Here is a 27,162-nt window from a genome sequence, read left to right on the forward strand (position 1 = left end):
AAAGGAACACCTATGTGAGAATGCTATTCATTGACTACAGCGTTCAACACAATTCAGTGTTCAATAGTGCCCTCAAAGCTCATCACTAAGCTAAGGATCCTGGAACGAAACACCTCCCCTGCATCTGGACCTGAACTTCCTGACAGGCTGCCCCCAGGTGGTGAGGGTAGATAACAACACATCTGCCACGCTGATCCTCAACACTGGAACCCCTCAGGGGTGCGTGCTCAGTCTCCTACTGTACTCCCTGTTCACCCACGACTGCATGGCCAGGCACGAGTCCAGCACCATCATTACGTTTTCAGACAACGCAACAGTGGTAGGCCTGATCACCAACAACGATGAGACAGCCTATAGGAAGGTGGTCAGAGACCTGGCCGGGTGGTGCCAGGATAACAACCTCTACCTCAATGTGAGCAAGACAAAGGTGATTGTGGACTACAGGAAAAGGAGGACCGAACACGCCCCCCATTCTCATCAACGTGGCTGTAGTGGAGCAGGTTGAGAGCTTCAAGTTCCTTGGTATCCACATCACCAACAAACTAACATGGTCCAAGTACACCAAGACAGTCGTGAAGAAGGGCACGACAAAACCTATTCCCCCTCAGGAAACTAAAAAGATTTGGCATTGGTCCTCAGATCCTCAAAAGGTTATACAGCTGAACCATCGAGAGCATTCTGACTGGTTGCATCACTACCTGGTACGGCAACTACTTGGCCTCCGACCGCAAGGCACTACAGAGGGTAGTGCGTAAGGCCCAGTACATCCCTGGGACTAAGTTACCTGCCATCCAGGACCTCTACACCAGGCGGTGTCAGAGGAAGGCCTTAAAAATGGTCAAAGACCCAAGCCACCCCAGTTCTCTCTGCTACCGCATGGCAAGCGATACCAGAGCACCAAGTGTAGGACCCCCCGCCCCCTCACTCTCTGTTTATCAGCTATGCATAGTCATTTTAACTATACATTCATGTACACATTACGTCAATTACCCCGACTAACCGGTGGCCCCGCACATTGACTCTGTACCGGTTCCCCCCTGTATATACCCAGACTGTATATAGCCTCCACATTGACTCTGTACTGGTACCCCCCTGTATATAGCCTCCACATTGACTCTGTACCGGTACCCCCTGTATATAGCCTCCACATTGACTCTGTACTGGTACCCCCCTGTATATAGCCTCCACATTGACTCTGTACCGGTACCCCCTGTATTGACACATTGACTCTGTACCGGTACCCCCTGTATATAGCATGTATATATTGATTACCTGGCCTGTCTTTATGAATGGTTACTGTACATGTTGATTACCTGACCTGTCTTTATGAATGGTTACTGAACATGTTGATTACCTGACCTGTCTTTATGAATGGTTACTGTACATGTTGATTACCTGACCTGTCTTTATGAATGCTTACTGTACATGTTGATTACCTGACCTGTCTTTATGAATGGTTACTGTACATGTTGATTACCTGACCTGTCTTTATGAATGGTTACTGAACATGTTGATTACCTGACCTGTCTTTATGAATGGTTACTGTACATGTTGATTACCTGACCTGTCTTTATGAATGGTTACTGTACATGTTGATTACCTGACCTGTCTTTATGAATGGTTACTGTACATGTTGATTACCTGACCTGTCTTTATGAATGGTTACTGTACATGTTGATTACCTGTAATGTTTTTTTGATGATCTTATTTTGTGTTTCTTCTCACTTCTGTATGTTGTTTTTTTCTCACTTGGTTCTACAATGTAAACACGTGCTTCAACGCCAATATAGTGCTTCTGACGCCAATATAAAGCCTTCTGAACTGAACTGAACTGAGAGGGGAAGAGAAGGGGAGAGAGACGGATAGGGGGTAAAGTTAGAAAAAGAAAATGGACGAGGGAGAGAGAGACATACTTTTCCCATTATAAAATCTACCATTCCGTTGAATTCTCTCATGTCACTCAGTCCTTCATATCACCCTATTGTCATTCATGTCCTTGCTGACCGACAGATTAACTGGCCAATAGCAGGGTGTGGGTGGAATCTGGCAGACGGAGGGGCTCCGGGACAACAGCAGTAGTTAGTGTCTCGTGTCAGGATCAGCAGCAGAGAGCTACGGACACACTTTCTGAATATATTATCTTGTTATTTATAACGATACACTGCCGCGCTGTTGAATAGTTTATGTCATAGTTTTAACGTTCAGAAATAGCGACGATGCGTGGATATTAGGGCAGCGTTTGAAAAGAAAGAAAGAAAGAAAGAAAGAACGAACGAAAGAGGGGAAAAGACTGACCGCTGGATTTAATTTCCAACTGGAATGCTGTTGTTGATAGAGAGAGAACGGGCGGTGTGTGTGTGTGTGTGTGTGTATGTGTGTGTGTGTGTGTGTGTTTGTGTGTGTGTGAAATAGTGTGTGTTTGCGAGGTAAGTGTGTAGCGGGCTATGCCTCGTCTCTTTGGTCTCTGGTCCTGGATCGTGTGAATTCCCCGGGCTCCAGTTACTAAACTACCCGGCAGACAGCAGCCTCAGCCCGGCCACAGGGAGGGGAACACTAGCTCATGTAGTCTCTGTCCTTTCTCCTATCCCCCATACCCCTCCATACCCCTCTCTCCGGGCTCAGAGGAAATGAGGACACAGTGGATAGCGGAGGAACAAGGAGGAGTTTCAGGTGGGATTATAAACTTGTTTTGACTTTTGCTTTGATCCTGGGGACTTCAGCGTTTTTGGCGGTAGGTTAAATAATTAACGCTAACCTTAAAAAAACAAAAAAACTACGGATAAAAGAGGGAATATGACCGGTTGTTGATGATGACTGCTGACCTCGCGGAGACCGAGTTAACTGCTTTTCGTGACTGATGTGGGTGGCGCGGCGTGCCGACACTGGACCTAGCTGACACCCCACCGGGACAGAGGTTCTGATCGGTGATCAATAATCCAGGAGAGTAACGGGAGTACCTGGCCGGTATGGAGCGGCGCGGGGGCAATTGGAGCACCGTGACCGTGTTGTGGCTCGTGCTGATCGAGCTGGTTTTGTCACCTTGTATGGCAGAGGAAGGTACGTGAAGAAGTTTAATTTAAACAAAAAAAAAATCTATAAAACTAATATTTGATCAATGGTTTTGTGCCATGTTGTGTTTTTGTTTTATTAATATACAGACTGTGAATCTCTCTCTCTCTCTCCACACTTACTTAGAACATTTATTGTGAGACATAGGCTAACTAGGGTAGTTAATTTGATTTAAATTTGAGGACCAACATGATTTAAAAAAACGTTTTTTGTTTTTGTTGACACAACTCCAAAGCTTCACATGGAGACAGTCTGTGATCAGGGAGAAACCATGAAGCAGGATTCGAGATGTTGATTACTGTGAAACTGATTGAGGTTTCAGACAGGCAGACCGGCAGCTATAAAAGACAATAGGCATAATACCCAAGGTGTGTGTGTGTGTGTGTGTGTGTGTGTGTGTGTGTGTGTGTGTGTGTGTGTGTGTGTGTGTGTGTGTGTGTGTGTGTGTGTGTGTGTGTGTGTGTGTGTGTGTGTGTGTGTGTGTGTGTGTGGGTGGCCTGTTGGGTCATTCCACCTAAAAAGCACAAGGGGATTTCGTCACCCACCATCTCCGATTGTTTCTGAAATCATTTCTGTTGTTAGAAACGTAATGTATCAGATTAGCATTCCTGAAACAATATTTTGTTACCCAGATTGTGATCCTATTAACCTGATTGTGATCCTTTTAACCTGATTATGACCCTAATAACCTGATTATGATCCTAATAACCTGATTATGACCCTAATAACCTGATTATGATCCTAATAACCTGATTATGACCCTAATAACCTGATTATGATCCTGATTATGATCCTATTAACCTGTTTAGGATCCTGATTATGATTCTATTAACCTGATTATGATCCTAATAACCAGATTATGATCCTAATAACCTGATTATGATCCTATTAACCTGATTATGATCCTGATTATGATTCTATTAACCTGATTATGATCCTATTAATCTGATTAGATCCTGATTATGATCCTATTAACCTGATTATGATTCTATTAACCTGATTATGATCCTATTAATCTGATTGTTATCCTATTAACCTGTTTAGGATCCTGATTATGATTATATTAACCTGATTATGATCCTAATAACCAGATTATGATCCTAATAACCTGATTATGATCATATTAACCTGATTATGATCCTAATAACCTGATTATGATCCTATTAACCTGATTATGATCCTGATTATGATTCTATTAACCTGATTATGATCCTATTAATCTGATTAGATCCTGATTATGATCCTATTAACCTGATTATGATCCTAATAACCTGATTATGATCCTATTAACCTGATTATGATCCTGATTATGATCCTATTAACCTGATTATGATCCTAATAACCTGACTATGATCCTAATAACCTGATTATGATCCTATTAACCTGATTATGATCCTAACAACCTGATTATGATCCTGATTATGATCATATTAACCTGATTACGATCCTAATAACCTGATTACGATCCTAATAACCCGATTATGATCCTATTAACCTGATTATGATCCTGATTAGGATCCTATTAACCTGATTATGATCCCATTAACCTGATTATGAACCTAATAACCTGATTGTGATCCTAATAACCTGATTATGATCCTGATTATGATCATATTAACCTGATTATGATCCTATTAACCTGATTACAATCCTAATAGCCCGATTATGATCCTAATAACCTGATTATGATCCCATTAACCTCATTATGATCCTGATTAGGATCCTATTAACCTGATTATGATCCTATTAACCTGATTATGATTCTAATAACCCGATAATGATCCTAATAACCTGATTATGATCATATTAACCTGATTATGATCCTGATTATGATCCTATTGTCCTGATTATGATCCTAATAACCTGATTATGATCCTAATAACCTGATTATTATCAGCCAGATAAACTCTATATACACCAGTGTTGTGTGTGTGTGTGTTTTGTGTGTGTTTGTGTGTGTCTGAACTTTAGAGGGGGTCTTGCTGTGTGGTCTTCACGACAACCGTGAAATCTCTTCCTCTTCTTGGTTTCCTCTCTTTCTCTTCTTTTTAAGTCTCTTCTTCCTCCCTCTCTGTCCCTCTCCTCTTCCTCCCTCTTTGTCCCAATCTTTCTCTCTCTCCCCCAGCTCATTCCTCTTCCTCCCATTCTCTCAATCTTTCTCTCTCTCCCCAGCTTTTTCCTCTTCCTCCCATTCTCTCTTCCTCCCTCTCTGTCCCTCTCTTTCTCTCTCTCACCAGCTCATTCCTCCTCCTCCCATTCTCTCTTCCTCCCTCTCTGTCCCCCTCTTTCTCTCTCTCACCAGCTCATTCCTCCTCCTCCCATTCTCTCTTCCTCCCTCTCTGTCCCTCTCTTTCTCTCTCTCCCCAGCTCATTCCTCCTCCTCCCATGAATCTTTGATAAATTCAGTCTTTCTTTTTCATCTGAACTGAGTGTCAATGGTTTCTCTGCCATCTTACACACACACACACACACACACACACACACACACACACACACACACACACACACACACACACACACACACACACACACACACACACACACACACACACACACACACACACACACACACACACAAAAGCTGACAATTACAGGCTAAAGGAAACCCTGGTGTGTTTGTGTATGTAGATTGCAGAGCGACCAGGGACAGAGGGCTCTACCACTAACAAGAGCCAAGAGCGTCATGTTGACTTATATTTATTACTCATTGGAAAGGAAAAGGGGCCATTAAAACATCTTCGTTTTATTAAGCAAGTTTAAATGATTGATGTTTCGGCCTTCAAATGGCCTTCTTCAATGCTCTGCCATGTTTTTGATTCATTTGACTTTTCCTAAATAGGTCTATGTAGAATCTTAATATCACAAACATAATTAGTGTTATAAGCAATTTTAAGAGCACGTAATTTCCTCCCTGCTTCTCATTCAGCTTGCGCAGCTGATGATCGCCCACCCAAACTACAGCTAAACTACACTCAAACTACAGCTAAACTATGTCAAACTTTATCTAAACTACACCTAAACTATATCAAACTACACCTAAACCATATCCAAACTAGAGGTCGACCGATTATGATTGGAGGACCAAAAAAGCCGATACCAATTAATCGGCCGATTTGTATTTATTTATTTGTAATAATGACAATTACAACGATACTGAATTAACACTTATTTTAACTTAATATAATATATCAATAAAATCAATTTAGCCTCAAGTAAATAATGAATCATGTTCAATTTGGTTTAAATAATGCAAAAACAAAGTGTTGGAGAAGAAAGTAAAAGTGCAATATGTGCCATGTCAGAAAGCTAACGTTTCAGTTCCTTGCTCAGAACATGAGAACATATGAAAGCTGGTGGTTCCTTTTAACATGAGTCTTCAATATTCCCAGGTAAGAAGTTTTAGGTTGTAGTTATTATAGGAATTATAGGACTATTTCCCTCTATACCATTTGTATTTCATTAACCTTTGACTATTAGCTTCCGTCCCTCTCCTCGCTCCTCCCTGGGCTCGAACCAGGAACACAACGACAACAGCCACCCTCGAAGCAGCGTTACCCATGCAGAGCAAGGGAAACAACTACTGCAAGGCTCAGAGCGAGTGATGTTTGAAACGCTATTAGCGCGCGCTAACTAGCTAGCCATTTCACTTCGGTTACACCAGCCTCATCTCGCAAGTTGATAGGCTTGAAGTCATAAACAGCGCAATGCTTGACGCACAACGAAGAGCTGCTGGCAAAATGCACTAAAGTGCTGTTTGAATTAATGTTTACGCGCCTGCTTCTGCCTACCACCACTCAGTCAGATACTTAGATACTTGTATGCTCAGTCAGATTATATGCAATGCAGGACATGCTAGATAACATCTAGTAATATCCTCAACCATGTGTAGTTAACTTGTGATTATGATTGATTGTTTTTTATAAGATAAGTTTAATGCTAGCTAGGAACTTACCTTGGCTTACTGCATTCGCGTAACAGGTCTCCTTGTGGAGTGCGACGAGAGAGAGGCAGGTCGTTATTGCGTTGGACTAGTTAACTGTAAGGTTGCAAGATTGGATCCCCCGAGCTGACAAGGTGAAAATCTGTTGTTCTGCCCCTGAACAAGGCAGTTAACCCACTGTTCCTAGGCCGTCATTGAAAATAAGAATGTGTTCTTAACTGACTTGCCTAGTTAAATAAAGGTATATATAAAAAAATATATATATAAAAACGTTTTTTTTTTAAATTGGCAAATCGGCGCCCAAAAATACAGATTTCCGATTGTTATGAAAGCGGCCCTAATTAATCGGTCCATTCCGATTAATCGGTCGACCTCTAATCCAAACTACACCCAAACTACAGCTAAACTATGTCAAACTTGATCTAAACTACACCTAAACTATATCAAACTACACCTAAACTATATCCAAACTACAGCTAAACTATGTCAAACTTTATCTGAACTACACCTAAACTATATCCAAACTACACCCAAACTACAGCTAAACTATGTCAAACTATATCCAATCTAAACTATATCCAAACTACACCCAAACTACACCTAAACTATATCCAAACTACACCTAAACTATAACCAAATTACACCTAAACTGTAAGGGTTGCGTAACTGGTGGCAGTGAAGTCAGACGCAGGAGAGCAGAGATAGGTAATAGCTGGAGCAGTTTAATACAAAACCCACGGCAATACAAAAATAACCTACATGGGTACAAAACTTGACACGCACCAGTAACATAGCGCACAAGCACTTAACAAACAAACAATTCCACACATGGACATGGGGGGAGCAGAGGGTTAAATACACAACAATTAATGAGGGAAATGGAAACCAGGTGTGTAAGAAAACAAGACAAAACAAATGGAAAATAACGATGGCAAGAAGACCGGTGACGCCGACCGCCGAACACCGCCCGAACAAGGAGAGGAAACAACTTTGGTGGAAGCCGTGACATAAACTATATCCAAACTACACCTAAACTATATCCAAACTACACCTAAACTATATCCAAACTACACCTAAACTACACCTAAACTATATCCAAACTACAGCTAAACTATATCCAAACTACACCTAAACTATGTCAAACTACGCCTAAACTATATCCAAACTACAGCTAAACTATATCCAAACTACACCTAAACTATGTCAAACTACACCTAAACTACATCCAAACTACACCTAAACTACATCCAAACTACACCTAAACTATATCCAAACTACATCTAAACTCTATCCAAACTACACCCAAACATTAACCAAACTACATCTAAACTCTCTCCAAACTACACCCAAACTATATCCAAACTACACCTAAACAACACCTAGACTATATCCAAACTACACCTAAACTACATCCAAACTACACCTAAACTATATCTAAACTACATCTAAACTATATCCAAACTTCACCCAAACTATATCCAAACTACACCTAAACTACACCCAAACTATATCCAAACTACATCTAAACTATATCCAAACTACATCTAAACTAAATCCAAACTACACCCAAACTACACCTAAACTATGTCAAACTACACCTAAACTACACCTAAACTACATCCAAACTACATCTAAACTACATCCCAAAAACGTATGTCATTATGGGGGTATTGAGTCATTATGGGGTATTGTGTCATTATGGGGTATTGAGTCATTATGGGGTATTGAGTCATTATGGGGTAGTGTGTCATTATGGGGTATTGAGTCATTATGGGGTATTGAGTCATTATGGGGTATTGAGTCATTATGGGGTAGTGTGTCATTATGGGCTATTGAGTCATTATGGGGTATTGGGTCATTATGGGGTATTGAGTCATTATAGGGTATTGTGTCATTATGGGATAGTGAGTCATTACGGGGTATTGAGTCATTATGGGGTATTGATTCATTATGGGGTATTGAGTCATTATGGGGTATTGAGTCATTATGGGGCATTGAGTCATTATGGGGTATTGAGTCATTATGGGGTATTGTGTCATTATGGGGCATTGAGTCATTATGGGGTATTGTGTCATTATGGGGTATTGAGTCATTATGGGGTATTGTGTCATTATGGGGCATTGAGTCATTATGGGGTATTGAGTCATTATGGGGTATTGAGTCATTATGGGGTATTGTGTCATTATGGGGCATTGAGTCATTATGGGGTATTGTGTCATTATGGGCTATTGAGTCATTATGGGGTATTGTGTCATTATGGGGCATTGAGTCATTATGGGGTATTGAGTCATTATGGGGTATTGAGTCATTATGGGGTAGTGTGTCATTATGGGGTAGTGTGTCATTATGGGGTAGTGTGTCATTATGGGGTAGTGTGTCATTATGGGGTATTGAGTCATTATCGGGTATTGTGTCATTATGGGCTATTGAGTCATTATGGGGTATTGAGTCATTATGGGGTAGTGTGTCATTATGGGGTATTGCATCATTATGGGGTAGTGTGTCATTATGGGGTATTGAGTCATTATGAGGTATTGAGTCATTATGGGGTATTGAGACATTATGGAGTAGTGAGTCATTATGGGGTATTGAGTCATTATGGGGTATTGAGTCATCATGGGGTATTGAGTCATGGGGTATTGAGTCATTATGGGGTATTGTGTCATTATGGGGTAGTGAGTCATTATGAGGTATTGAGTCATTATGGGGTATTGAGTCATTATGGGGTATTTAGTCATTATGGGGTATTGAGTCATCATGGGGTATTGAGTCATTATGGGGTATTGTGTCATTATGGGGTAGTGAGTCATTATGAGGTATTGAGTCATTATGGGGTATTGTGTAGATTGATTGGGGGGAGGCGGGAGGGGAAACAAGTTAATCCATTTTATAATAAGTCTGTAACATAACAAACAAAATAAAGTCAAGGGGTCTGAATTCTTTCCGAATGCGCTGTGTGTAATATACATTCACTGTATAATCTCCTTCCTCCTTTATTCTGTCTCATCCTCACAACATCACCACCCTGCCTTCTGTTTCTCCCTTTCTTCCTCGTCTTTTCTTCCCTTCCTTCTTCCTCCCCTCCTCCCTCCTTTCTTCCCTCCTCCCTCCCTTCTTCCTCCCCTCCTCCCTCCTTCCTCCCCTCCCCTCTTCCTCCCTCCTTCTTCCTCCCCTCCTCCCTCCTTCTTCCTCTCCTCCTCTCTCCTTTCTTCCCTCCCTTCTTCCTCCCCTCCTCCCTCCTTCTTCCTACCCTCCTTCTTCCTCCCCTCCTCTCTCCTTTCTTCCATCCCTTCTTCCTCCCCTCCTCCCTCCTTCTTCCTCCCTCCCTCCTTCCTCCCCTCCTCTCTCCCTTCTTCGTTCCCTCCTCCCCTCCTTCTTCCTCCCCTCCTCCCCCTTCTTCCTCCCTCCCTCCCTCCATCCCTCCTTCCTCCCCTCCCCTCCTCTCTCCCTTCTTCCTCCCTCCCTTCTTCCTCCCTCCTCCTTCCTCCCCTCCTCCCCCTTCCTCCTCTTCTGAGTGTTGATTCCATCAGTGCGGTTGTTAAATGTGTGTTGTGTAAACATGTGAGTGACTGTGTCTCTCGTGGTTTAAACAGCAGAAAGCAGTCGTCTGATGTTAGGAAGTTTTCTGTGGTTTTTCCTAATCCCTCTCTGACTCCTTCAAGATGAAGTCCCTCTTTTGGAAGCTTTATAAAGCTTGTAGAAACATCTAAAAAGCATGTAGAAACTTCTTCCACAGTCTTCTACTACTGTCCTCTTCTACTGTCTTCTTCCACAGTCTTCTTCTACTGTCTTCTTCCACAGTCTTCTTCTACTGTCTTCTTCCACAGTCTTCTACTGTCTTATTCTACTGTCTTCTTCCACAGCCTTCTACTGTCTTCTTCTACTGTCTTCTACTGTCTTCTTCTACTGTCTTCTTCTACTGTCTTCTTCCACAGTCTTCTACTGTCTTCTTCTACTGGCTTCTTCCACAGTCTTCTATTGTCTTCTTCTACTGTCTTCTTCCACAGTCTTCTACTGTCTTCTTCTACTGTCTTCTACTGTCTTCTTCTACTGTCTTCTTCCACAGTATTCTACTGTCTTCTTCTACTGTCTTCTTCTACTGTCTTCTTCCACAGTCTTCTTCTACTGTCTTCTTCTACTGTCTTCTTCTACTGTCTTCTACTGACTTCTTCTACTGTCTTCTTCTACTGTCTTCTTCCACAGTCTTCTACTGTCTTCTTCTACTGTCTTCTTCTACTATCTTCTTCTGCAGTCTTCTACTGTCTTCTTCTACTGTCTTCTTCTACTGTCTTCTTCCACAGTCTTCTACTGTCTTCTTCCACAGTCTTCTTCTACTGTCTTCTTCTACTGTCTTCTTCCACAGTCTTCTTCTACTGTCTTCTTCCACAGTCTTCTTCTACTGTCTTCTTCCACAGTCTTCTACTGTCTTCTTCTACTGTCTTCTTCCACAGTCTTCTACTGCCTTCTTCTACTGTCTTCTTCCACAGTCTTCTACTGTCTTCTTCTACTGTCTTCTTCCACAGTCTTCTACTGTCTTCTTCCACAGTCTTCTACTGTCTTCTTCCACAGTCTTCTACTGTCTTCTTCCACAGTCTTCTACTGTCTTCTTCTACTGTCTTATTCTACTGTCTTCTTCCACAGTCTTCTACTGTCTTCTTCCACAGTCTTCTACTGTCTTCTTCCACAGGCTTCTACTGTCTTATTCCACAGGCTTCTGCTGTCTTCTTCCACAGTCTTCTACTGTCTTCTTCAACAGGCTTCTACTGTCTTCTTCTACTGTCTTCTTCCACAGTCTTCTACTGTCTTCTTCTACTGGCTTCTTCCACAGTCTTCTTCTACTGTCTTCTTCCACAGTCTTCTACTGTCTTCTTCTACTGTCTTCTTCTACTGTCTTCTTCCACAGTCTTCTACTGTCTTCTTCTACTGTCTTCTTCCACAGTCTTCTACTGTCTTCTTCTACTGTCTTCTTCTACTGTCTTCTTCCACAGTCTTCTACTGTCTTCTTCCACAGTCTTCTACTGTCTTCTTCCACAGGCTTCTACTGTCTTCTTCCACAGTCTTCTACTGTCTTCTTCCACAGTCTTCTACTGTCTTCTTCTACTGTCTTCTTCCACAGTCTTCTACTGTCTTCTTCTACTGTCTTCTTCCACAGTATTCTTCCACAGTCTTCTTCTACAGTCTTCTTCCACTGTCTTCTTCTACAGTCTTCTTCCCCAGTCTTCTTCCATGGTCTTCTTCCACAGTATTCTTCCACTGTCTTCTTCTACAGTCTTCTTCCACTGTCTTCTTCTACTGTCTTCTTCCACTGTCTTCTTCTACAGTCTTCTTCCACTGTCTTCTTCTACTATCTTCTTCCACTGTCTTCTTCCACTGTCTAATGTTTTGAAATGTATGTAAAAAGTATTTAGTCTGTAATGTCGTTTTCGTTATGTGTCGGACCCCCAGTAAGACTAGCTGTTTCCATTGGCGTCGGCTAATGGGGATCCTAATAAATCACATCTAAAAAATGTTTTATTCCAGTCTTCTTCTACAGTCTTCTTCCACTGTCTTCTTCTACAGTCTTCATCCAATGTCTTCTTCCACAGTCTTCTTCCACAGTCTTATTCTGTAGTCTTATTCTACTGTCTTCTTCTACAGTCTTATTCTGTAGTCTTCTTCTACAGTCTTCTTCCCCAGTCTTCTTCTACTGTCTTCTTCTACAGTCTTATTCTGTAGTCTTCTTCTACAGTCTTCTTCTACAGTCTTATTCTGTAGTCTTCTTCTACAGTCTTATTCTAGTCTTCTTCTACAGTCTTATTCTACAGTCTTCTTCTACAGTCTTCTTCTACAGTCTTCTTCCCCAGTCTTCTTCTACTGTCTTCTTCTTCAGTTTTATTCTGTAGTCTTCTTCTACAGTCTTCTTCTACAGTCTTCTTCTGTAGTCTTCTTCTACAGTCTTCTTCTACAGTCTTCTTTTACAGTCTTCTTCCAGTCTTCTTCTACAGTCTTATTCTGTAGTCTTCTTCCACAGTCTTCTTCCACTGTCTTCTTCTACTGTCTTATTCTACTGTCTTCTTCCACTGTCTTCTTCTACAGTATTCTTCTACAGTATTCTTCTACTGTATTCTTCTACTGTCTTCTTCTACTGTCTTCTTCTACTGTCTTCTTCTACTGTCCATCTCAACTACATCTCCCTCTTTCCTTCCTTTTCTCACTCCTCCCCCTACCATCTCCTCCTCTCCTCACCTCCTTTCCTCCTCTCCTCTCCTCTCCTCTCGTCTCGTCTCGTCTCGTCTCGTCTCGTCTCCTCTCCTCTCCTCTCCTCTCCCCCTCTCCTTTCAACTCTTCTCAGTCTGTTTTAAAGCAGGGATTAGTTTTATCAGACAGACTCACATTAAGAGCTTGTGTGTGTGTGCGTGTGTGTGAGTGTGTGTGTGAGTGTGAGTGTGTGATTGTGTGGTGTTGGTAGGTCAAGGATCTTGTTAAGTGTGTGAACCTGAGGAATTCACGTCGGTTACGCTCTGTCGACTCCTCTCAATTCAATTCAAGGGGCTTTATTGGCATGGGAAACATGTGTTAACATTGCCAAAGCAAGTGAGGTAGATAATATACAAAAGTGTAATAAAAAATAAAAATTAACAGTAAACATTACATTCCAAAAGAATAAAGACATTATAAATAAATATCTATATACAGTGTTGTAATGATGTGCAAATAGTTAAAGTACAAAAGGGAAAAAAAATAAACATAAATATGGGTTGTATTTACAACGGTGTTTGTTCTTCTCTGGTTGCCCTTTTCTTGTGGCAACAGGTCACATATCTTGCTGCTGTGATAAAACACTGTTGTAGTTCACCTAGTAGATATGGGAGTTTATCAAGATCAGGTTTGTTTTCTAATTCTTTGTGGATCTGTGTAATCTGAGGGAAATATGTCTCTCTAATATGGTCATACATTAGGCAGGAGGTTAGGAAGTGCAGCTCAGTTTCCACCTCATTTTGTTGGCAGTGTGCACATAGCCTGTCTTCTCTTGAGAGCCATGTCTGCCTATGGTGGCCTTTCTCAATAGCAAGGCTATGCTCACTGAGTCTGTACATAGTCAAAGCTTTCCTTAAATTTGGGTCAGTCACAGTGGTCAGGTATTCTGCCACTGTGTACTCTCTGTTTAGGGCCAAATAGCATTCTAGTTTGCTCTGTTTTTTGTTAATTCTGTTTCACGTTGTACACTCTCTAATTCTCTGCTTGATTAAACTACGAGGGTAATTGCAGATCTCTCTCTCTCTCTGTGTGTGTGTGTGTGTGTGTGTGTGTGTGTGTGTTGTGTGTGTGTGTGTGTGTGTGTGTGTGTGTGTGTGTGTGTGTGTGTGTGTGTGTGTGTAATTACAATGTGTCAGGGAAAGTGTTCCACTCTGTAGCAGAGCAGGAATGATACGGAAAACTGAGAGGGAGACGTTCTCTAATTTAACATAGTAAAGAAAACTAAATAATATCATCCATAATACATGTTTTAAGAAAACTGACTGACTGAATGTCTCTCTGTGTGTCTGGTGTTGCTGATGAGGACGTTATGCCGTGTTGCTTTATGGGTCTGGACGTCTGGTGACCACATGACAAACAACACTTTATAGTCTGGGCCTGTGTTGCTTTACTGTGTGTGTGTGTGTGTGTGTGTGTGTGTGTGTGTGTGTGTGTGTGTGTGTGTGTGTGTGTGAGAGAGATGGGAATTTGTAAGAAAGTGAGTGAAGTTAGAAGGAGGGAGAGTTTCACAAAGGGGGAGAGGGAATTTGAGAAGAGGATTAAGAGTTTCATAAGGGGGGAAGAGGGAATTTGAGAAGAGGAAGAAGAGTTTCATAAGGGGGAAGAGGGAATTTCAGAAGAGGAAGAGTTTCATAAAGGGGGGAAGAGGGAATTTGAGAAGAGGAGGAAGAGTTTCATAAGGGGGGAAGAGGGAATTTGAGAAGAGGAGGAAGAGTTTCATAAGGGGGGAAGAGGGAATTTGAGAAGAGGAGGAAGAGTTTCATAAGGGGGGAAGAGGGAATTTGAGAAGAGGATTAAGAGTTTCATAAGGGGGAAGAGGGAATTTGAGAAGAGGATTAAGAGTTTCATAAGGGGGGAAGAGGGAATTTGAGAAGAGGAAGAAGAGTTTCATAAGGGGGAAGAGGGAATTTCAGAAGAGGAAGAGTTTCATAAAGGGGGGAAGAGGGAATTTGAGAAGAGGAGGAAGAGTTTCATAAGGGGGGAAGAGGGAATTTCAGAAGAGGAGGAAGAGTTTCATAAGGGGGGAAGAGGGAATTTGAGAAGAGGAGGAAGAGTTTCATAAGGGGGGAAGAGGGAATTTGAGAAGAGGAGGAAGAGTTTCATAAGGGGGGAAGAGGGAATTTGAGAAGAGGAGGAAGAGTTTCATAAGGGGGGAAGAGGGAATTTGAGAAGAGGAGGAAGAGTTTCATAAGGGGGGAAGAGGGAATTTGAGAAGAGGAGGAAGAGTTTCAAAAAGGGGGGAAGAGGGAATTTGAGAAGAGGAGGAAGAGTTTCATAAGGGGGGAAGAGGGAATTTGAGAAGAGGAGGAAGAGTTTCATAAGGGGGGAAGAGGGAATTTGAGAAGAGGAGGAAGAGTTTCATAAGGGGGGAAGAGGGAATTTGAGAAGAGGAGGAAGAGTTTCATAAGGGGGGAAGAGGGAATTTGAGAAGAGGAGGAAGAGTTTCATAAGGGGGGAAGAGGGAATTTGAGAAGAGGAGGAAGAGTTTCATAAGGGGGGAAGAGGGAATTTGAGAAAAGGAGGGAGATATTTCTAATGGCAGCTGGAGCCGTAGGATAGAGCTGTTAGTTCTACTGATGTCTGGGGTAGACAACCCTGTTCCTGTAGTGTTAGTTCTACTGATGTCTGGGGTAGACAACCCTGTTCCTGTAGTGTTAGTTCTACTGATGTCTGGGGTAGACAACCCTGTTCCTGTAGTGTTAGTTCTACTGATGTCTGGGGTAGACAACCCTGTTCCTCTAGGGTTAGTTCTACTGATGTCTGGGGTAGACAACCCTGTTCCTGTAGTGTTAGTTCTACTGATGTCTGGGGTAGACAACCCTGTTCCTGTAGTGTTAGTTCTACTGATGTCTGGGGTAGACAACCCTGTTCCTGTAGTGTTAGTTCTACTGATGTCTGGGATAGACAGCCCTGTTCCTGTAGTGTTAGTTCTACTGATGTCTGGGGTAGACAACCCTGTTCCTGTAGGGTTAGTTCTACTGATGTCTGGGGTAGACAACCCTGTTCCTGTAGGGTTAGTTCTACTGATGTCTGGGGTAGACAACCCTGTTCCTGTAGGGTTAGTTCTACTGATGTCTGGGGTAGACAACCCTGTTCCTGTAGTGTTAGTTCTACTGATGTCTGGGGTAGACAACCCTGTTCCTGTAGTGTTAGTTCTACTGATGTCTGGGGTAGACAACCCTGTTCCTCTAGGGTTAGTTCTACTGATGTCTGGGGTAGACAACCCTGTTCCTGTAGTGTTAGTTCTACTGATGTCTGGGGTAGACAACCCTGTTCCTGTAGTGTTAGTTCTACTGATGTCTGGGGTAGACAACCCTGTTCCTGTAGTGTTAGTTCTACTGATGTCTGGGATAGACAGCCCTGTTCCTGTAGTGTTAGTTCTACTGATGTCTGGGGTAGACAACCCTGTTCCTGTAGGGTTAGTTCTACTGATGTCTGGGGTAGACAACCCTGTTCCTGTAGGGTTAGTTCTACTGATGTCTGGAGTAGACAACCCTGTTCCTGTAGGGTTAGTTCTACTGATGTCTGGGGTAGACAACCCTGTTCCTGTAGGGTTAGTTCTACTGATGTCTGGGGTAGACAACCCTGTTCCTGTAGTGTTAGTTATACTGATGTCTGGGATAGACAGCCCTGTTCCTGTAGTGTTAGTTCTACTGATGTCTGGGGTAGACAACCCTGTTCCTGTAGGGTTAGTTCTACTGATGTCTGGGGTAGACAACCCTGTTCCTGTAGGGTTAGTTCTACTGATGTCTGGGGTAGACAACCCTGTTCCTGTAGTGTTAGTTTTACTGATGTCTGGGGTAGACAACCCTGTTCCTGTAGTGTTAGTTCTACTGATGTCTGGGGTAGACAACCCTGTTCCTGTAGTGTTAGTTCTACTGATGTCTGGGGTAGACAACCCTGTTCCTGTAGTGTTAGTTCTACTGATGTCTGGGGTAGACAACCCTGTTCCTCTAGTGTTAGTTCTACTGATGTCTGGGGTAGACAACCCTGTTCCTGTAGTGTTAGTTCTACTGATGTCTGGGGTAGACAACCCTGTTCCTGTAGTGTTAGTTCTACTGATGTCTGGGGTAGACAACCCTGTTCCTGTAGTGTTAGTTCTACTGATGTCTGGGGTAGATTTTGTTGTCAGCACATTCAACTATGTAAAGAAAAAAGTTTTTAATAAGAATATTTAACTCATTCAGATCTAGGATGTGTTATTTTAGTGTTCCCTTTATTTATTTGAGCAGTGTATATTTGTATTATATTATTATATATTGTTTTCTATTAATATATTGTTCTATTAATACAGTGGGGCAAAAAAAGGTATTTAGTCAGCCACCAATTGTGCAAGTTCTCCCACTTAAAAAGATGAGAGGCCTGTAATTTTCATCATAGGTACACTTCAACTATGACAGACAAAATGAGAAAGAAAATCCAGAAAATCACATTGTAGGATTTTTAATGAATTTATTTGTCAAATTATGGTGGAAAATAAGTATTTGGTCACCTACAAACAAGCAAGATTTCTGGCTCTCACAGACGTGTAACTTCTTCTTTAAGAGGCTCCTCTGTCCTCCACTCGTTACCTGTATTAATGGCACCTGTTTGAACATGTTATCAGTATAAAAGACACCTGTCCTCAACCTCAAACAGTCACACTCCAAACTCCACTATGACCAAGACCAAAGAGCTGTCAAAGGACACCAGAAACAAAATTGTAGACCTGCACCTGGCTGGGAAGACTGAATCTGCAATAGGTAAGCAGCTTGGTTTGAAGTTGAGTTTGGAGTGTGACTGTTTGAGGTTGAGGACAGGTGTCCTTTATACTGATAACAAGTTCAAACAGGTGCCATTAATACAGGTAACGAGTGGAGGACAGAGGAGCCTCTTAAACAAGAAGTTACAGGTCTGTGAGAGCCAGAAATCTTGCTTGTTTGTAGGTGACCAAATACTTATTTTCCACCATAATGTGCAAATAAATTCATAAATATCCTACAATGTGATTTTCTGGATTTATTTTCTCATTTTGTCTGTCATAGTTGAAGTGTACCTATGATGAAAATTACAGGCCTCTCATATTTTTAAGTGGGAGAACTTGCACAATTGGTGGCTGACTAAATACTTTTTTTGCCCCACTGTATATGTTGTTCTATTTTATATTATATTATTATATCATATATATTTGTATTATATTATTATATATTGTGTTCTATTAATATATGTTGTTATATATTATATCATCCTATTTTAATTCTAAGTCACCTCCCTCTCTCCTCTAGAAGTGGTAATGAACACTAAACTAGAGACGTCAGATCTACGATGGACCGTTTACCCACACACAGACTCTGAGGTATACACACACACACACACACACACACACATACTAACACACACACACACACACACACACACACACACACACACACACACACTAATGCACCGTGTTGCTGGAACCAATTCCAAAACACATGTCATCTTGATGTTCTGGTGCTGTTCGGCAGTTTAAAGTCTTGATGTTCTGGTGCTGTTCAGGCAGTTTAAAGTCTTGATGTTCTGGTGCTGTTAACACAGTTTAAAGTCTTGATGTTCTGGTGCTGTTCGGCAGTTTAAAGTCTTGATGTTCTGGTGCTGTTCGGCAGTTTAAAGTCTTGATGTTCTGGTGCTGTTCAGGCAGTTTAAAGTCTTGATGTTCTGGTGCTGTTCGGGCAGTTTAAAGTCTTGATGTTCTGGTGCTGTTCAGGCAGTTTAAAGTCTTGATGTTCTGGTGCTGTTCGGCAGTTTAAAGTCTTGATGTTCTGGTGCTGTTAACACAGTTTAAAGTCTTGATGTTCTGGTGCTGTTAACACAGTTTAAAGTCTTGATGTTCTGGTGCTGTTAACACAGTTTAAAGTCTTGATGTTCTGGTGCTGTTAACACAGTTTAAAGTCTTGATGTTCTGGTGCTGTTAACACAGTTTAAAGTCTTGATGTTCTGGTGCTGTTAACACAGTTTAAAGTCTTGATGTTCTGGTGCTGTTCAGGCAGTTTAAAGTCTTGATGTTCTGGTGCTGTTCGGGCAGTTTAAAGTCTTGATGTTCTGGTGCTGTTCAGGCAGTTTAAAGTCTTGATGTTCTGGTGCTGTTCAGCAGTTTAAAGTCTTGATGTTCTGGTGCTGTTCGGCAGTTTAAAGTCTGGATGTTCTGGTGCTGTTCGGCAGTTTAAAGTCTTGATGTTCTGGTGCTGTTCAGGCAGTTTAAAGTCTTGATGTTCTGGTGCTGTTCTGACAGTTTAAAGTCTTGATGTTCTGGTGCTGTTCGAACAGTTTAAAGTCTGGATGTTCTGGTGCTGTTCAGGCAGTTTAAAGTCTTGATGTTCTTGTGCTGTTCAGGCAGTTTAAAGTCTTGATGTTCTGGTGCTGTTCAGGCAGTTTAAAGTCTTGATGTTCTGGTGCTGTTCAGCAGTTTAAAGTCTTGATGTTCTGGTGCTGTTCTGACAGTTTAAAGTCTTGATGTTCTGGTGCTGTTCGGCAGTTTAAAGTCTGGATGTTCTGGTGCTGTTCGGGCAGTTTAAAGTCTTGATGTTCTGGTGCTGTTCAGGCAGTTTAAAGTCTTGATGTTCTGGTGCTGTTCAGCAGTTTAAAGTCTGGATGTTCTGGTGCTGTTCAGGCAGTTTAAAGTCTTGATGTTCTGGTGCTGTTCAGCAGTTTAAAGTCTTGATGTTCTGGTGCTGTTCAGGCAGTTTAAAGTCTTGATGTTCTGGTGCTGTTCAGGCAGTTTAAAGTCTTGATGTTCTCGTGCTGTTCAGGCAGTTTAAAGTCTTGATGTTCTGGTGCTGTTCAGCAGTTTAAAGTCTGGATGTTCTGGTGCTGTTCAGGCAGTTTAAAGTCTTGATGTTCTGGTGCTGTTCGGGCAGTTTAAAGTCTTGATGTTCTGGTGCTGTTCTGACAGTTTAAAGTCTTGATGTTCTGGTGCTGTTCGGGCAGTTTAAAGTCTTGATGTTCTGGTGCTGTTCTGACAGTTTAAAGTCTTGATGTTCTGGTGCTGTTCGAACAGTTTAAAGTCTTGATGTTCTCGTGCTGTTCAGGCAGTTTAAAGTCTTGATGTTCTGGTGCTGTTCGAACAGTTTAAAGTCTTGATGTTCTGGTGCTGTTCTGACAGTTTAAAGTCTTGATGTTCTGGTGCTGTTCTGAAAGTTTAAAGTCTTGATGTTCTGGTGCTGTTCGGCAGTTTAAAGTCTTGATGTTCTGGTGCTGTTAAGACAGTTTAAAGTCTTGATGTTCTGGTGCTGTTCTGACAGTTTAAAGTCTTGATGTTCTGGTGCTGTTCGAACAGTTTAAAGTCTTGATGTTCTCGTGCTGTTCAGGCAGTTTAAAGTCTTGATGTTCTGGTGCTGTTCGAACAGTTTAAAGTCTTGATGTTCTGGTGCTGTTCAGCAGTTTAAAGTCTTGATGTTCTGGTGCTGTTCGGGCAGTTTAAAGTCTTGATGTTCTGGTGCTGTTCTGACAGTTTAAAGTCTTGATGTTCTGGTGCTGTTCAGGCAGTTTAAAGTCTTGATGTTCTGGTGCTGTTCGGCAGTTTAAAGTCTTGATGTTCTGGTGCTGTTAACACAGTTTAAAGTCTTGATGTTCTGGTGCTGTTAACACAGTTTAAAGTCTTGATGTTCTGGTGCTGTTAACACAGTTTAAAGTCTTGATGTTCTGGTGCTGTTAACACAGTTTAAAGTCTTGATGTTCTGGTGCTGTTAACACAGTTTAAAGTCTTGATGTTCTGGTGCTGTTAACACAGTTTAAAGTCTTGATGTTCTGGTGCTGTTCAGGCAGTTTAAAGTCTTGATGTTCTGGTGCTGTTCGGGCAGTTTAAAGTCTTGATGTTCTGGTGCTGTTCAGGCAGTTTAAAGTCTTGATGTTCTGGTGCTGTTCAGCAGTTTAAAGTCTTGATGTTCTGGTGCTGTTCGGCAGTTTAAAGTCTGGATGTTCTGGTGCTGTTCGGCAGTTTAAAGTCTTGATGTTCTGGTGCTGTTCAGGCAGTTTAAAGTCTTGATGTTCTGGTGCTGTTCTGACAGTTTAAAGTCTTGATGTTCTGGTGCTGTTCGAACAGTTTAAAGTCTGGATGTTCTGGTGCTGTTCAGGCAGTTTAAAGTCTTGATGTTCTCGTGCTGTTCAGGCAGTTTAAAGTCTTGATGTTCTGGTGCTGTTCAGGCAGTTTAAAGTCTTGATGTTCTGGTGCTGTTCAGCAGTTTAAAGTCTTGATGTTCTGGTGCTGTTCTGACAGTTTAAAGTCTTGATGTTCTGGTGCTGTTCGGCAGTTTAAAGTCTGGATGTTCTGGTGCTGTTCGGGCAGTTTAAAGTCTTGATGTTCTGGTGCTGTTCAGGCAGTTTAAAGTCTTGATGTTCTGGTGCTGTTCAGCAGTTTAAAGTCTGGATGTTCTGGTGCTGTTCAGGCAGTTTAAAGTCTTGATGTTCTGGTGCTGTTCAGCAGTTTAAAGTCTTGATGTTCTGGTGCTGTTCAGGCAGTTTAAAGTCTTGATGTTCTGGTGCTGTTCAGGCAGTTTAAAGTCTTGATGTTCTCATGCTGTTCAGGCAGTTTAAAGTCTTGATGTTCTGGTGCTGTTCAGCAGTTTAAAGTCTGGATGTTCTGGTGCTGTTCAGGCAGTTTAAAGTCTTGATGTTCTGGTGCTGTTCGGGCAGTTTAAAGTCTTGATGTTCTGGTGCTGTTCTGACAGTTTAAAGTCTTGATGTTCTGGTGCTGTTCGGGCAGTTTAAAGTCTTGATGTTCTGGTGCTGTTCTGACAGTTTAAAGTCTTGATGTTCTGGTGCTGTTCGAACAGTTTAAAGTCTTGATGTTCTCGTGCTGTTCAGGCAGTTTAAAGTCTTGATGTTCTGGTGCTGTTCGAACAGTTTAAAGTCTTGATGTTCTGGTGCTGTTCTGACAGTTTAAAGTCTTGATGTTCTGGTGCTGTTCTGACAGTTTAAAGTCTTGATGTTCTGGTGCTGTTCGGCAGTTTAAAGTCTTGATGTTCTGGTGCTGTTAAGACAGTTTAAAGTCTTGATGTTCTGGTGCTGTTCTGACAGTTTAAAGTCTTGATGTTCTGGTGCTGTTCGAACAGTTTAAAGTCTTGATGTTCTCGTGCTGTTCAGGCAGTTTAAAGTCTTGATGTTCTGGTGCTGTTCGAACAGTTTAAAGTCTTGATGTTCTGGTGCTGTTCAGCAGTTTAAAGTCTTGATGTTCTGGTGCTGTTCGGGCAGTTTAAAGTCTTGATGTTCTGGTGCTGTTCTGACAGTTTAAAGTCTTGATGTTCTGGTGCTGTTCAGGCAGTTTAAAGTCTTGATGTTCTGGTGCTGTTCAGCAGTTTAAAGTCTTGATGTTCTCGTGCTGTTCAGGCAGTTTAAAGTCTTGATGTTCTGGTGCTGTTCTGACAGTTTAAAGTCTTGATGTTCTGGTGCTGTTCAGGCAGTTTAAAGTCTTGATGTTCTGGTGCTGTTCAGCAGTTTAAAGTCTTGATGTTCTCGTGCTGTTCAGGCAGTTTAAAGTCTTGATGTTCTGGTGCTGTTCAGGCAGTTTAAAGTCTTGATGTTCTGGTGCTGTTCTGACAGTTTAAAGTCTTGATGTTCTGGTGCTGTTCAGGCAGTTTAAAGTCTTGATGTTCTGGTGCTGTTCGGGCAGTTTAAAGTCTTGATGTTCTGGTGCTGTTCAGCAGTTTAAAGTCTTGATGTTCTGGTGCTGTTCAGGCAGATTAAAGTCTTGATGTTCTGGTGCTGTTCAGGCAGATTAAAGTCTTGATGTTCTGGTGCTGTTCAGCAGTTTAAAGTCTTGATGTTCTGGTGCTGTTCTGACAGTTTAAAGTCTTGATGTTCTGGTGCTGTTCTGACAGTTTAAAGTCTTGATGTTCTGGTGCTGTTCAGGCAGTTTAAAGTCTTGATGTTCTGGTGCTGTTCAGGCAGTTTAAAGTCTTGATGGGACCTATTGTAGAGGAATGTAACTGTTTTCTGGGTGATTTTAGTTCTGCTTCCCATGACTGGGTTTTTATTTATTTTAATATGTATATTTATGTTGTATATACATGGCACTCAAAAACACTCTATGATGTCATAACCATCTAACCTGTATTATATGATGTCATAACCCTCTAACCTGTATTATATGATGTAATAACACTCTAACCTGTATTATATGATGTAATAACACTCTAACCTGTATTATATGAGACCATAACCATCTAACCTGTATTATATGATGTAATAACACTCTAACCTGTATTATATGATGTAACAACACTCTAACCTGTATTATATGATGTCATAACACTCTAACCTGTATTATATGATGTAATAACACTCTAACCTGTATTATATGATGTAATAACACTCTAACCTGTATTATATGATGTAATAACACTCTAACCTGTATTATATGAGACCATAACCATCTAACCTGTATTATATGATGTAATAACACTCTAACCTGTATTATATGATGTAACAACACTCTAACCTGTATTATATGATGTCATAACCCTCTAACCTGTATTATATGATGTAATAACACTCTAACCTGTATTATATGATGTCATAACCATCTAACCTGTATTATATGATGTAATAACACTCTAACCTGTATTATATGATATCATAACACTCTAACCTGTATTATATGATGTAATAACACTCTAACCTGTATTATATGAGACCATAACCATCTAACCTGTATTATATGATGTAACAACACTCTAACCTGTATTATATGATGTAATAACACTCTAACCTGTATTATGATGTAATAACACTCTAACCTGTCTTATGATGTAATAACACTCTAACCTGTATTATGATGTAATAACACTCTAACCTGTATTATGATGTAATAACACTCTAACCTGTATTATGATGTAATAACACTCTAACCTGTATTATATGATGTCATAACACTCTAACCTGTATTATATGATGTAATAACACTCTAACCTGTATTATATGATGTAATAACACTCTAACCTGTATTGTATGATGTCATAACCCTCTAACCTGTATTATATGATGTCATAACACTCTAACCTGTATTATATGATGTAATAACACTCTAACCTGTATTATGATGTAATAACACTCTAACCTGTATTATGATGTAATAACACTCTAACCTGTATTATGATGTAATAACACTCTAACCTGTATTATGATGTAATAACACTCTAACCTGTATTATGATGTAATAACACTCTAACCTGTATTATATGATGTCATAACACTCTAACCTGTATTATATGATGTCATAACACTCTAACCTGTATTATATGATGTAATAACACTCTAACCTGTATTATATGATGTAATAACACTCTAACCTGTATTGTATGATGTCATAACCCTCTAACCTGTATTATATGATGTCATAACACTCTAACCTGTATTATATGATGTAATAACACTCTAACCTGTATTATGATGTAATAACACTCTAACCTGTATTATGATGTAATAACACTCTAACCTGTATTATGATGTAATAACACTCTAACCTGTATTATGATGTAATAACACTCTAACCTGTATTATGATGTAATAACACTCTAACCTGTATTATATGATGTCATAACACTCTAACCTGTATTATATGATGTCATAACACTCTAACCTGTATTATATGATGTCATAACACTCTAACCTGTATTATATGATGTAATAACACTCTAACCTGTATTATATGATGTAATAACACTCTAACCTGTATTATATGATGTCATAACCCTCTAACCTGTATTGTATGATGTCTCAGTGGGAGGAGATGAGTGGTCTGGATGATGAAGGGACCAGCGTGAGAACCTATCAGCTGTGTCCTGGAGACAGCAGCACCTCTCATTGGCTTAGGAGCCGGCTGATCCCCCGAAGGACTGCCTCCGTGCTCTACGTAGAGATACGGTACGGACACACTGATTGGTTGATTAGTTTATGAATATGTTCAGTGATTGGTTGATTCATTGTTTGTGGTCGCTGGGTTACTCTCTAGGTTTCTTCCTTGTAGAGAGTTTTTGCTGTGCTTCTGCCTCTGCATTGCCTGCTCTTTGGGGTTTTAGCCTGTGTTTCTGTAACACATGAAGATGTAAAAAATGGCTTCATAAATACATTTGATTGACTTGTTGATTGATTGATTATTGTATCGATGTATATATTGATTGACAGGTTTACGATGATGGAGTGTTCGTCTCTTCCCTTCAACTCCCACCGGTCCTGTAAGGAGACGTTCAACCTGCACTACTATCAGACAGACACGGACGAAGCTACCAACACACACCCTGCCTGGATGGAAAACCCCTATACTAAGGTACGGTTCCCATGGATACATAGAACTATCAGACAGACACACACCCTGCCTGGATGGAAAACCCCTATACTAAGGTACGGTTCCCATGGATACATAGAACGTTGTGATTGGAGTGTCTGAAGTGCAGTACAGCACTCCTTTGAAATGAAGTCATTTTTAGACAAATATGGAAATGTGTCATTTTGTCACTTTCGTGGCTATGTGGTGAAGCCATATGCAACTCCTGAAGAAACGGACTTGAAGCTAGCTAGTGTATTAAGAGTTAGAGAACCTACCAACTGACTTGAAGCTAGCTAGTGTATTAAGAGTTAGAGAACCTACCAACTTACTTGAAGCTAGCTAGTGTATTAAGAGTCAGAGAACCTACCAACTGACTTGAAGCTAGCTAGTGTATTAAGAGTCAGAGAACCTAACAACTGACTTGAAGCTAGCTAGTGTATTAAGAGTCAGAGAACCTACCAACTGACTTGAAGCTAGCTAGTGTATTAAGAGTTAGAGAACCTACCAACTGACTTGAAGCTAGCTAGTGTATTAAGAGTTAAAGAACCTACCAACTGACTTGAAGCTAGCTAGTGTATTAAGAGTCAGAGAACCTACCAACTGACTTGAAGCTAGCTAGTGTAGTAAGAGTCAGATAACCTACCAACAGGGTTGGAGTGTGTTCCCATTGACAACCAACCAACCAAACAAACAAACAATCCTTCCTTGTTAGTTTGTTTATGGACCATTACAGGAAGACCCCTCCAGACGACCTTGGTTTACCATCCTGTCTAACCCTCCGACCCCTCCAGATGACCTTCTTGGTTTACCATCCTGTCTAACCCTCTGACCCCTCCAGATGACCTTATTGGTTTACCATCCTGTCTAACCCTCTGATTCCCAGGTGGACACAGTAGCAGCTGACTTCCTGCTTCGTAGGGGCGGAGAGAGGAAGTCCAACGTGAAGACTCTCAGGATTAGTCGGTTGACTAAAAGGGGCGTGTACCTAGCCTTCCAGGCACAGGGAGTCTGCATGGCCTTATTGGCTGTCAGGGTACGAGATCTTTAACAAGTCCCTTACCTTTACCTCAAACTAGTGTTTGTTGTGTCTTTCAACAGTCCACAGTTTTCTGAAGTTTTACAAAATCCTAGGCGAATGTGCGTATTCTGAGGTCAATCAATCGATACATTTCTTTACTTTCTAGTTTCTTTCTAACCTGTATTTTGTCCCCAAGGTGTATTTTAAGAAGTGCCCCACCCTGACGCGTTCCTTCTCCCGATTCCCTGAGACTGTTCCACATACCTTGGTGGAGGGGGCTCAAGGAGAGTGTGTAGACAACGCCGTGACCCCCCCGGGCGAGCTGGCACGCCCTCCCAGCATGCTGTGCGGTGAGGACGGACAGTGGGTCGGTCAGCCGGCCACTGCCTGCGCCTGTCGGCCAGGGTATGAAGCTACAGACACAGACCTCCGATGCAAAGGTGAGAGAGAGAGCAACAGAGATAATATGTCAGAGAGAGTAACAGAGATAATATGTCAGAGAGAGTAACATAGATAATATGTCAGAGAGAGTAGCAGAGATAATATGTCAGAGAGAGTAACAGAGATAATATGTCAGAGAGAGTAACAGAGATAATATGTCAGAGAGTAACAGAGATA

The 27,162-nt window shown here is 41.3% G+C and overlaps 1 protein-coding gene across 1 annotated transcript in view; it reads left to right on the forward strand.

The window, feature by feature from the left end:
• The first annotated feature begins 2,092 nt into the window (after positions 1-2,092).
• LOC139415750 (eph receptor B4b) overlaps positions 2,093-27,162 on the forward strand; it is a 66,730-nt gene continuing 41,660 nt past the window's right edge. The window contains exons 1-6 of the mRNA XM_071163827.1: positions 2,093-3,057; positions 18,511-18,581; positions 24,981-25,123; positions 25,385-25,526; positions 26,410-26,559; positions 26,741-26,984. Coding sequence (XP_071019928.1) covers positions 2,967-3,057; positions 18,511-18,581; positions 24,981-25,123; positions 25,385-25,526; positions 26,410-26,559; positions 26,741-26,984 — 841 coding nt within the window. The 5' untranslated portion in view covers positions 2,093-2,966. The remainder of the gene's footprint in view (positions 3,058-18,510; positions 18,582-24,980; positions 25,124-25,384; positions 25,527-26,409; positions 26,560-26,740; positions 26,985-27,162) is intronic.

Source organism: Oncorhynchus clarkii, chromosome 9 (genome assembly GCF_045791955.1).
Source record: "Oncorhynchus clarkii lewisi isolate Uvic-CL-2024 chromosome 9, UVic_Ocla_1.0, whole genome shotgun sequence".
In the NCBI taxonomy this organism is placed as follows: Eukaryota; Metazoa; Chordata; class Actinopteri; order Salmoniformes; family Salmonidae; genus Oncorhynchus; species Oncorhynchus clarkii.